General features: G+C 42.2%; 1 protein-coding gene across 7 annotated transcripts in view; it reads left to right on the top strand.

Moving 5' to 3' along the window:
• LOC122553636 (uncharacterized) overlaps positions 1 to 12438 on the top strand; it is a 112620-nt gene that overhangs the window by 16182 nt on the left and 84000 nt on the right. For 6 of the 7 annotated variants that reach the window (XM_087989886.1, XM_087989884.1, XM_087989883.1 and 3 more), the window contains 2 exons: positions 8218 to 8487; positions 9384 to 9656. In XM_087989886.1, coding sequence (XP_087846012.1) covers positions 8218 to 8487; positions 9384 to 9656 — 543 coding nt within the window. The remainder of the gene's footprint in view (positions 1 to 8217; positions 8488 to 9383; positions 9657 to 12438) is intronic. The other variant, XM_087989887.1, reaches the window with a different exon arrangement.

Here is a 12438-nt window from a genome sequence, read left to right as displayed (position 1 = left end):
ACGGTGGATGATACGCCGTACATGGAGATTGGTGGGGTGGTAGGTGAGGACCAGTGGGGTTCTGTCCTTGTGGCGGTTGGAGGGGCGGGGCTCAAGGGCGGAGGAGCGGGAAGTGGAAGAGATGCGGTGGAGGGCATCGTCGACCACGTCGGGGGGGAAATTGCGGTCCTTGAAGAAGGAGGCCATCTGGGTTGTACGTTTTTGGAACTGGTCCTCCTGGGAGCAGATGCGGCGGAGAAGAAGGAATTGGGAGAATGGGATGGCGTTTTTACAGGGGGCAGGGTGGGAGGAGGTGTAGTCCTCCTGAAGAAGGGCTTATGCCCGAAACGTTGATTCTCCTGTTCCCTGGATGCTGCCTGACCTGCTGCGCTGTTCCAGCAACACATTTTCAGCTCTGATCTCCAGCATCTGCAGACCTCACTTTCTCCTATGAGGTTAGGATGGACAAGTTCGGTTTGTTTGCACTGGAGTTTAGAAGAGTGGGGGATGACTTGATTAAGGAGTATGAGATCCTGAATGGATTTGACAAGGTGAACATGAAAATGATGTTTTCTGTTGTGGTTCAGTCCAGGAGTAGGGGCAATGTTTTTAAATTAGGTGTTGCCCTTTTAGGCAGAGATGAGATTTTATTTTGCCCAGTATTGCGTGATTTTGGAACTATATGCCTCTGATGGCAGTGGAGGAGATGTCATTGAATATTTTTAAGACAGAAGTGAATAGATTCTTGTTGGGCAGGTTGAGATGTGAGTCTGGAATTCAAAACACAAACAGATCAGCCATGATCTTTTGACTGTTGTAGCAAGCTTTGAGGTGGGGAAATTGCTTACGTCTGCCTATTTCACTTCCCTTCATTCCCTTTGCACTAGATACGTTTTGCACATCTTTAATGTTTCTTGGAACATGTATACTATTGAGTCATCTCACCTTCCACAATGCATAATATATCATTACTGCTTAACAGAAGGACTGCCTGTCAATTTTAAAATGTCAAATATTATTGTTGAACATTTTTTCCACCAAAGGAGTTTCAGAGCAGAAGAAACAAATACAATGAATGAAGGGGGAAGAAAATGGCATGTTCACTCACATTACCTCAAACACCGCATAAGATAATAACCATAATGTACTGTTGATATACAGTCATCTGCTAATGTAGGTCTCTAGTGGTGAGTGTATTGTTCACTCAGAATCCTTATGAGGCAGTTGTAGATTTGTCTTCCTGGAATTGCCCTGTTGGTTATATATACAGACGGTGTGATACTGTACAATCTCAAACTGTATTGATGTTAATTTTAGTTCATGTTTTGGTGTGTTGGCAAATTGCACTCCCTGTCATGTTATAAGAATTGTTCTTTATATACAATAAGTTTTACATAGGAACTGTTTATTTCAGTTGGTAAAATGGCTCGTATCATTCAGATTAATAACAACAAGAAGCATTTGCTTCCTATACTAGATGGGATAGAGTTAAAAAATGCCTTTTCTATTCTGCCTCTGAGAGTGGAAGACAATAGCAAACTAGTAGTGACAAAAGGTCTAGCTGATGATGAAATAATGAACCTCCTTCGGGTAGTGCAGGTGAAGGAAAACATTTTTTCCTATTTTTATATTTCTGTTCTTCAGTGCGATCTGCATGTGGATGTGCATAAACATTGTTGTTAGTTTGTTTTATTAAAGGAAGTTGGTTTTGAATTTGCTAATGGTGTATCTCCTGGTTCCTTGCTTCCATTGAGATGAACAAGGAAGCCAGTACTGTAGTTTCAATTTTCACTACTTCAGAGCTTCATCTTTGTTCTTAGAATACTGCAGAATCATTTATTAATTATGTTTCTTACATTGATTGTTGCATTGCACTCAGTTGTTTTATGTTTGCAGGAGGGTGCGGTGTAGTATAACTTTTCTGCTCACACTGTTCCTTGATTTTATTCATTGTGAGCCTGGGAATTAAACTACAAGCAGAATTTACCACTGGCTGAGAGCGCGAGGAAAGGTATAGGCAGGATTTTATACAGCATAGAGAATGCAGTGCCAGGTTCCTGATATTGGGACAGAAACAGGACAGCAAAGCTGACAGCACATGTGGGCAGGGAATTTTAATGGTTTTGCAGAAAATGAATTGAGCCTGGAGCCATTAAATGCTACCTTGGTCATTAAGTTGATGGTGCATGGAAATTGCAGGCTTTCGCTCTTACAACTGCTTAAAGCTGCCAGTGAGCAGACGAGGCTGACGTCAAGGCTATAGGAGACTGAGTTGGAGCTGTCCGTCACCACTTGGATTCTTTTGGTATAGGGGAGAGGAAGCTGAAGAACATTGCAGGAGGGTGGAGATGCACTGAGGGAAAGTCAAAAAATGAAGAGAAGTTGAGGGGTCATCGGAGGGAAGTTAAGTGTGTTGAAGAGAAGACTGAGAGTCACTGAGGGAAGGTTAATTGCAAATAAAGAAAGGTCAAGTGTCACTTCAAGGAAATTCAATGCAACTCTGAGAGCAACATCAAGGTGAGCTCTGCCAAGACCAAGGTGAGAACTGGACAGCCATTGAGCTACAGTGCCAAGGTCTTTGATGAAGGCGAAATCCCCTTTACAGGACACACCTCTTCCAGAGCTGGACTTCTACAGGCTAAATGGGTATTATCCAGAAGGAACCTTGAGTAGAGGAGGAGGGTAGAAATGGGAGTACTACAAAAGGGTTGTCACCTGTGGTCGGGTCTGTTGCTGAAGGCAGTCAGCTGAGCTACAATTATGGTCCAGTCCCATTTGGAACAATGCTATATCTCAGAGTTTAGCATTCCCACCTCAACCATCTCAGGTGACAATGCCAACTCTGGCTGAGGATATCCAGAGATGAGGTTACTGATATGTGTGATCTCCTTCAGGATGTGCTTCAGTCCCTGGACTGGGAGGGAACCCAAAGCCAGGGGCTTTAAAAGTCATTGCAGCAGTGACCCTCAACCAGCAGCTCTTTTCAGATGTATAGAGGCTCATGTCTGGCAGCTGGACAAATGACAAATCTCCTCAAAAAAACTAGAGAGTTTGTGCTCTTCAGAACAGATCCAAAGAGCCAAACTAAAAGATCTGTGAGCTTCAGTGTCATTCCCTATATGTGCAGGGAATAATCAACTACAAGCATTTGACAATCAGAGCTTCTTGAGACTAACCTCTAGCATTTGTCAACACCAATATTTATCACCATTTCTGACATCAATGTGGCATTCGTCTATGACTGCAGAAGATGAACCCTCCATGTATATGCTCAATTGTCAGAGAGCTGTCATCATTCATACTTTCTTTACAACTCTAGGTGTTGAAGTTCATTTAAGACACCTGCAGAAGTGGATTCTGGGTAAAAGGAGCTATAATTTCAAAACTTGACTGATGACACCATTAAGAAATTCTTGGCTTCCACCTGAGATGCATGACAATGCATCCAATGGCAGTGCAAGGACCACAATAGAGTACATGGTTGTAATGTGGAAAATGAGGTTCCACTGCACCCCTCCAAATGTCCTGCAGAGTGTCTTGAGAAATATAGTATTTTGTTTTGCCCTGCACATTCTCTCACAGCGGAGGACTTGATGGACATAGAGGAGTAGACTCCTTATCTGATGAGAAAGATTGGGGTGATAGTGACATAGAGCAGACAGACTTGCGTATTGGGCTTCCAGCACCAGAAGCCAGTGGAATGGAGAAATGTGATTCTGTCATTTCAGATAGATTCTAGCAGGTATGATGCATTTCAGAAGGCAAAAAAAGTCTTGGCCTTACACTCACAGAACCTCAGCAACTCCACCTGACAGCACTTCACCAATGTCCGCCAGCCAGGTACTCCATCCTTGGCAGACAAATCATGGTGCTATGAATATTCTTTGTTCAGCCATAAAAACTTACAACATATTATGCAAGTGACCATCATTCTGTTAAAGAGATGCTGACAACAATACCAGCCACTATAAATTAATAAAATGAAAACTATTTAATAGTGCAGAAGTGTGGACCAAAGTCATGTTCAGAGTCATATAGTCATGCAGCCTGGAAACAGATCCGTCAGCCCAACCAGCTCATGCTGACCCCATGTTCCCAAACTAAACTATTCCCACCTGCCTGTACTTAGCCCATATCTCTCCCAACCTTTCCTATTCATGAAATCATCCAAATGTTTTTTAAACGCTGTAACTGTACCTGCATCCACCATTTTCTCTGGCAGTTCATTCCACACACAAACCACTCCCCCCATCCTCAGGAAAAGACCCTTGACATTCACCTTATCTATACCCCTCATGATTTTATAAACCTTATTAAGGTTAGCCCTCAACCTCCTACGCTCCCATGAAAAATGTCCCAGGCTTTCTAGTCTATTTTTTTTATCTCCAACCTTCATTCTTGATAACATCCAGGTAAATTTTTTCTGAACCCTCTCCAGTTTAATAATATCCTTCCTATAACAGGGTGACCAGAACTGCACAAAGTAATCCAGAAGAGGCCTCACAAATGTCCCATACAATCTCAACATGACATCCCAATGCTTATACTCAAAGGTCTGAGCAATGAAGGCAAGCATGCTAAATGCCTTCCTAATAACCCTGTCTACCTGTGGCACAAATTTCAAAGAATTATCTATCTGAACCCGTAGGTCTCTCTGTTCTACAACACTACCTAGGGCCTATCATTAAATGTCAATAAGTCCTGCTCTTGTTTGTATTACCAAAATGCAGTACCTCACAGTTATCCAAATTAAAGTCCATCTGCCACTCCACAGCCTATTGACCCAGTTGATCAAGATCTCTTCGTAATCTTAGATAATCTTCCTCACTGTACACGCTACCACCACTCTACCAATTTTGGTGTCATCTGCAAACCTTCTAATCATATCTTCTGTATTCTCATCCAAATTATTTATATAAATGACAAACAAAAATGGACCAGTACCAAACTCCCTGGAATACCTCTGGTCACAGGCCTCCAGTCCGAGAAACCACCCTCTACCACCACCCTCTGTCTCCTACTGTAAAGCCAATTTTGTATCCAATTGGCAAGCTCACCCTGAATCCCATGTGATCTAACGTTACTAATTAGTATATTATGCGGAACCTTATCAAAGGCTTTGCTAAAGTCCAAGTACACAATGTTTACCGCTCTGCCCTCATGAATCATTTTGGTTACTTCATTAAAAATCTCAATCAATTTTCCCGCACAAAACCATACTGACTGTCTCTAAACAATACTTGCCTCTCCAAATGCATGTATATCCTAGCATTCAGAATCAGCTATAGCAACTTACCCACCACTGATGTCAAACTCACAGGTCTGTAGTTTCCAGGCTGCTGCTTACAACCTTTCTTAAACAATGGCACAACATTAGCTGCCCTCCACCTCTCAGGTACTGTGTTTATAGATTATATAAATATTTCTGCGAGGGATCCTGCAATTTCCTCCCTAACTTCCCATTACGTCCTGGGATACACTTGATCAGGTCCTGGAGATTTATTCACCATTATATTTTCTAAGACCTCCAGCACTTCATCTTCTGTAGTGCGAACTGTTTTCAAAACAGCAGTATTTATTTCCCTGAGTTCTCTAGCCTCCATTTCTTTCTGAAAAGTAAAAACAGATGCAAAATATTCATTTAATAACTCTCTCATTTCCCGAGGTTCAATGCAAAGTCAACCTCGTTGAACTTTAAGATCCCAACTCTATCTAGTTGCTGTCTTGCTCGTAAGCTATTTGTCGCGTCTTCTTGGATTATCTTTAACCTTATCTGCCAAGGCTAACTCATATCTCCTCTTTGCCTTCCTGAACATCCACGCTGCCAATGTGTGCCTTTGTGCACTTTTGTTTATACTTTTGCTTTTGCTTTTGGCTATTTTGATATGGTATGACGACAATATCCACAGCTGAGGTAGCGGTGCACTGCTGAGTGTGAGGCATGTTGCTTGAAATTACCTTGGTAATTTGTAGATGACACAAAATTAGGTGGAAAGGCAGCTCGTGAGTGATAAAACAGTTTATAAGGAATTATTGGAATGTTAAAGTGGGCAGAAAGTTGATATATGGAGTATAATGTAGGAAAATGTGAAGTTGTTCATTTTGGAAGGGAGAACTAAAGAACTTAATATTATTTAAATGGAGAAAAACTACAGAAAGCTGCAACACAAAGGGATTTAGGGGTACTTGTGGACAAAACACATAAAACTAGCGCACAGGGTGCAGCAGGTAATCAGGAAGGATAATGAAATGTTGGCTCTTATTTTAAGAGGGTTGGAGTATAAGAGTGTGGAAGTCTTACTGCAACTGTGCAAGATGTGGTGATACCAAATCTGGAGTACTGTGAGCAGTGTTGATCCCCTTATTTAATGAAAGATAACATTTCATTGGAGGAAGTTTGGAGAAAGTTCACAGGGATGATCCCCAATATGGAGAGATTGCCTAAGGAGCAAAGGCTTGGATTCCACTCAGTGGAATTTAGAAGGATGAAAAGTGACCTCATTGAAACATATAGGATACTTAAGGGTCTTAACAGGATAAATGCTGAGAGGATGTTTTCCCTCTCATGGGAGAATCTAGGACCGAGGGAATAGTCTCAGAATAAAGGGGCTGCAATTTAAGACTGTGATGATGTGGAATTTCTTCTGTCAGGTAGTTGTCAGTCTTTGGAACTCTTTGCCACTGAGAGCTTTTGGAGGCAGACTCCTTCTGTATATTTAAGGCTGAGCTAGATAGATTCTTGATCAATAGAAGATTCAGCAATTATAGAGAAAGGGCAGAAAAATGGACATGAGGAATATTACCTGGACCATCGCTGACACCTCCCTCCCCTTCCTGGACCTCTCCACCTCCATTAACGACGACCGACTTGACACTGACATTTTTTACAAACCCACTAATTCCCACAGCTACCTGGATTACACCTCTTCCCACCCCACCTCTTGCACAAATGCCATTCCATATTCCCAATTCCTCCGCCTCCGCCGTATCTGCTCCCAGGAGGACCAGTTCCACCACAGAACACACAGATGGCTTCCTTCTTTCGAGACCGCAATTTCCCTTCCCACGTGGTTAAAGATGCCCTCCAACGCATCTCGTCCACATCCCGCACCTCCACCCTCAGACCCCACCCCTCCAACCGTAACAAGGACAGAACACCCCTGGTGCTCACCTTTCACCCAAACAACCTTTGCATAAACCAAATCATCCGCCGACATTTCTGCCACCTCCAAAAAGACCCTACCAGCAGGTATATATTTCCCTCCCCACCCCTTTCCGCCTTCCTCAAAGACCGTTCCCTCCGTGGCTACCTGGCCTGGTCCATGCCCCCCCTACAACCCACCCTCCCATCCTGGCACCTTCCCCTGCCACCGCAGGAACTGTAAAACCTGCGCCCACACCTCATCCCTCACCTCCATCCAAGGCCCTAAAGGAGCTTTCCACATCCATCAAAGTTTTACCTGCATATCCACAAATACCATTTATTGTATCCGTTGCTCCCGATGCGATCTCCTCTACATTGGGGAGACTGGGAGCCTCCTAGCAGAGCGCTTTAGGGAACATCTCCGGGACACCCACACCAATCAACCAAACCGCCCTGTGGCCCAACATTTCAACTCCCCTTCCCACTCTGCCAAGGGCATGGAGGTCCTAAGCCTCCTTCACCGCCGCTCCCTTATCACCAGACGCCTGGAGGAAGAACGCCTCATCTTCCGCCTCGGAACATTTCAACCCTAGGGCATCAATGTGCACTTCAACAGTTTCCTCATTTCCCCTTCCCCCACCTCACCCTAGTTCCAAACTTCCAGCTCAGCACTGTCCCCATGACTTGTCCGGACTTGTCCTACCTGCCTGTCTCCTTTTCCACCTATCCACTCCATCCACTCCATCACCTTCATCCCATCCCCACTCACCTATTGTACTCTATGCTACTTTCTCCCCACCCCCACCCCCCTCTAGCTTATCTCTCCAAGCTTCAGGCTCTCTTCCTTTATTCCTGATGAAGGGCTTTTGCCAGAAATGTCGATTTCGCTGCTCCTTGGATGCTGCCTGAACTGCTGTGCTCTTCCAGCACCACTAATCCAGAACCATGAGGAATATCAGTTTAGCCATGATCTGACTGAAAGGCAGAGCAGGCTCAAGGGGCCGAATGGCCTATTCCTGTTCCTATTTATTTATAGCTCTTACAAATTTTATGTTGAGCTGTTTGTGTTAAACTTTCAAGTATTTTCATTACAGCAGTGAATACAATTCCCACAAAAGAAATTGCATCTGTAACTCCTACAGAAACAATGCTGCTGAGTGCTGAAGCAGTGAGTACAAACATAAACCAGGCAGTTACAGGAGACATCGGTGCAAAACAAACCACACCAAGGAAAGATAAGAAAATCTCTACAACGGCATCTGAAGTTTCAGAAAGAACACTGCTTCTGTTACTGACAACCATTGTGCCATCTGTAGAGCCCACAGCACCACCAACAAACACAGCTGAGGAACTCGAATCAGAAGGTACACATATATCTTTTGTACAACATGTGTAACATGAACATGAGAAAGGTAGAACAAGTTACTGAAAAATTGAATTAGGTGGTATTCAACCTGGTAAACAGTGTAGCTTTTGCTCTAATTATAGAATCCCTACAGTGTGGAAACAGGTCCTTTGGGCTCAACAAGTCCACACTGACCCTCCAAAGAGTAACCCACCCAGACCCATTCCCCAAATCTATTACTCTACATTTACCCCTAACTAATGCTCCTAACCTACACATCCCTGAACACTGGGCAATTTAGCTTGGCCAGTTCATCTAGCCTACACGTCTTTGGACTGTGGGAGGAAACCGGAACACCAGGAGGAAACCCATGTAGACGCTGGGAGAATGTGCAAACTCCACACAGACAGATACCCAAGGCTGGAATCCAACCCAGGTCCCTGGCACTGTGAGGCAGCAGTGCTAACCACTGAGCCACCATGCCACCTTTAATAAAACATAAAAGTATGTACTTTAATACCAATTGAAACAAAGTTATTCTTTTGTTCATGTTGATGTGTAAGTCTTTGGTGTAATACCTATGACCATATAAAAAATAAATTGGGTATTACAATTTGTTCATTGGTTCCTCAGTCAAACAACATTCATGGTAGTGCTCTTCAGATTCATTAGTATGCTCCGAACTGCTGCATTTGCGTTTAGTAGTTGGACGTAATACAAATGCAAACTAGATTACACTAAATTATTTTGTTACTATTTGATCTCTAGCTATAAAAAACCTGGCTGAAATTCCATTATGGTTAATATATTGATCATATGAATGCAATCCATGTAATTTATTGCTACTTAATAGTTACTATTAACTTCATAATCATTTGTATTGTGATTTTCAAACAATATTTCTTGTATTTGCAGTACTGACAAGTGCCAGTGATTTGCCACAACAGAAGTCAGTAGAACCAATTGGAAAAAAAGTATTTGCTGCTACAGCAACATTAAGCACCGAAGCCAATGATACAGTCCTGAAAGCATCTGCCACAAAAGCAATGGGAATGACTATGGTCAAGCCTTCTATCACAACACCTGAGTTAAGAGATAACACATGGTCATCCTTAGCAACAACTTTAGCACCATCTTTGAGTGACACAGAACCACCAATTTATACATTGGACACAACAGAGTCAGAAGGTATAGCTGCTAATGTTGTTAGTTGTTGGCTTTAACTTTAGTGTATATGCAAACTTTAACCAAAGCTTCTGCATTCTGCTCCATTTTGGAAATTCATTCTTTTACCTCCATTCTTTCCATCAGCCATTTCAACTCCCTGCATTTCTCCACTTTGCAAACTCCATCTCTTTTCTTGTGCATCTTACTTTATAATTAATTGAATGATGAGAAACACATACAGGCACTGACAATTGATTTTCTTGCCTCACATAGCAGATGACACAAGAATTCTGCAGGAGGTGAACTTTATGGTAACAGAAACATGAAGACTGAATGTGTATTAGTGCCTTCCCAGTTCCCACATGGAGATGTCCTTTTTACTTAGGACCTGCGAAGGTAGTTTGGGACTGGTTGGGTCAGGGCTGGATAGCTGGCAAAAAATGGAGTAGTGTGAGATAGGAACACTTTGGTACAGTTTCTCAGTTATTATGAAGAAACATGAAATCCTGGAAATATTTTTTATGCAGCACACAGAAATATCGAAAAACCCAGTGTTCTGAATTACCTTGTGAAAATGGTAATATGTGATTCAGATGAACAGGACAACTTTGTAGAATGTAATAGGCAAGATAATGTGGAGAAGAGAAGTGAAGAATTTTTCAATTTTGCTTTTGTCCTGATCTTTAAATTAATTTTCCCTCTAACTATCAATTATTTCATTGTGACCCCCTTGTTCTTCATGCTCCATTTTACATTGCTGTTTCAGTCTGTCCTATCTTTAAAATGAATTTAATAAACTTTTCACTTTTTGCCATCTAGCTTCTGCTTCATCTTCTTACTTTTCAATCATGGTTTTAACATTCCCAGTTCAGGGACCTGTTTGTGTTATATTTTATAATCCTCATATCCATTCCCATTCATCAATTGTTTGTTAAAAAGAACTGTTCAAATAGTTTTTCCGTGTTTTCCAAATGTTTTCATGCGCATTTACCTCTTTTGCACTTGTGCAAATTTTTCTTTTTTCTTTTAATATTTCAAATTGTTTGCCATCTTCTAATTTTTATAAGTTAATAATCTCCTTTCTTTGAGAAAACTAAACAACTTTTTCACCTTGTATTTACTGCCATACTAGTGTTTTGATATCCCTTCCTTGTGGCAGCAAATGACCGACCAATCACTCCAAAGCACTAAACAGTTGACACAAGTCTTGTGTCTGCTTAGACTTTATTTCAAAGATGATTTGAATGTCTCCATGTAGTGGACTGAATGTCACAGCTAAGTTCCCACACAGCCCATTATTTTCATTATGCAGCAGCAAAACCTTAGTTCTAATAATTATCATGTCTTCCACGTGTGCCCTTATGCATGCCTCTTGAATCTTAACAATTTGGTGAGTTAAGAGCATGCGAGTCAGATAAGATTTTTTTTATAGACAGTAAATGAACATGGAGACAAAATTCACCACTTAATTTTCAACTCTGAACAAATAAAGAAAAAAATAGGAAACTACATGCCCATTTTGTAGGCTGACTTCTTAGAAGTACCTCTTTTGTCGAGTAGGTGGGAATTCTAACTCTTAAACTTGCATTTTGGTACAACAAGCAGGGTTAAGACTTGTACAATTAATGGTTAGGTCATAGTCATAGTCATAGTCATAGAGATGTACAGCACGGAAACAGATCCTTGCTCCAACCTGTCCACGCCGACCAGATATCCCAACCCAGTCTAGTCCCACCTGCCAGCACCTGGGCCATATCCCTCCAAACCTAGAACAGAGCGACCTAGGGGTTCGATACATAATTAATTGAAGTTTGCCTCACATATAGACAGGGTAGTTAAAAAGGCACTTCACATGCTTGCCTTCATTGCTCAGTCCATTGCGTATAGGAGAAAGTGAGGTCTGCAGATGCTGGAGATCAGAGCTGGAAATGTGTTGCTGGAAAAGCGCAGCAGGTCAGGCAGCATCCAGGGAACAGGAGAATCGACGTTTCGGCATAAGCCCTTCTTCAGGAATCAGGATTCCTGAAGAAGGGCTTATGCCCGAAACATCGATTCTCCTGTTCCCTGGATGCTGCCTGACCCGCTGCGCTTTTCCAGCAACACATTTCCAGCATTGCGTATAGGAGTTGGGAAGTCATGTTGAGATTGTATAGGACTGTAGTGAGGCCTCTTCTGAAGTGTTGTGTCCAGTACTGGTTGCCCTGTTTAGGAAGGATATTATTAAGCTGAAGAAGGTTCAGAAGAGATTTACGAAGATGTTGCCAAGTATGGAAAGTTTGAGTTATAAAGAAAGGCTAGATAGGCTAGGACTTTTTTCACTGGAAAGTAAGAGGATGAGAAGTGACATTATAGAAGTTTATAAGATCATGATAAGGTTAATGGTAGAGGGATTTCAAGACAGGGTCACATTTAAAGTGAGAGGAGGGAGATTTTAAAAAAGACATGAGGAGCTAATTTTTTTACAGAGTGTGGTTCGTGTGTGGAATGAACTTCCTGAGGAAATGGTGGATGTGCGCATAATGTCAACATTTAAAAGACATCTGGATAAGTAAATGAATAGGAAGGATTTGGAGGGATGTGAGCCAGAAGCAAGTAGGTGGGACTAGATTAGTTTGGGATTATTTGTGGCATGGATTGGTTGGACTGAAGGGTCTGCTTCCGTGCTGTACAACTCTATGACTTCATCTTCCCTCTACTTAAAGGCAGAGGTGGAAAGGCAATTAAAGTGCATGCAAAACCATGATATTCACTGACATCAATTTCTGGCTGTGATGACATCGATTTCTGGCTGTGATGAGGGTAT

Source organism: Chiloscyllium plagiosum, unplaced genomic scaffold (assembly GCF_037043375.1).
Source record: "Chiloscyllium plagiosum isolate Xiang-an unplaced genomic scaffold, Cpla_swu_hap1 HiC_scaffold_8, whole genome shotgun sequence".
Taxonomy (NCBI): Eukaryota; Metazoa; Chordata; class Chondrichthyes; order Orectolobiformes; family Hemiscylliidae; genus Chiloscyllium; species Chiloscyllium plagiosum.
Note: the sequence above shows the minus strand (reverse complement) of the source record. Positions and strands in the feature narration are given on the sequence as shown.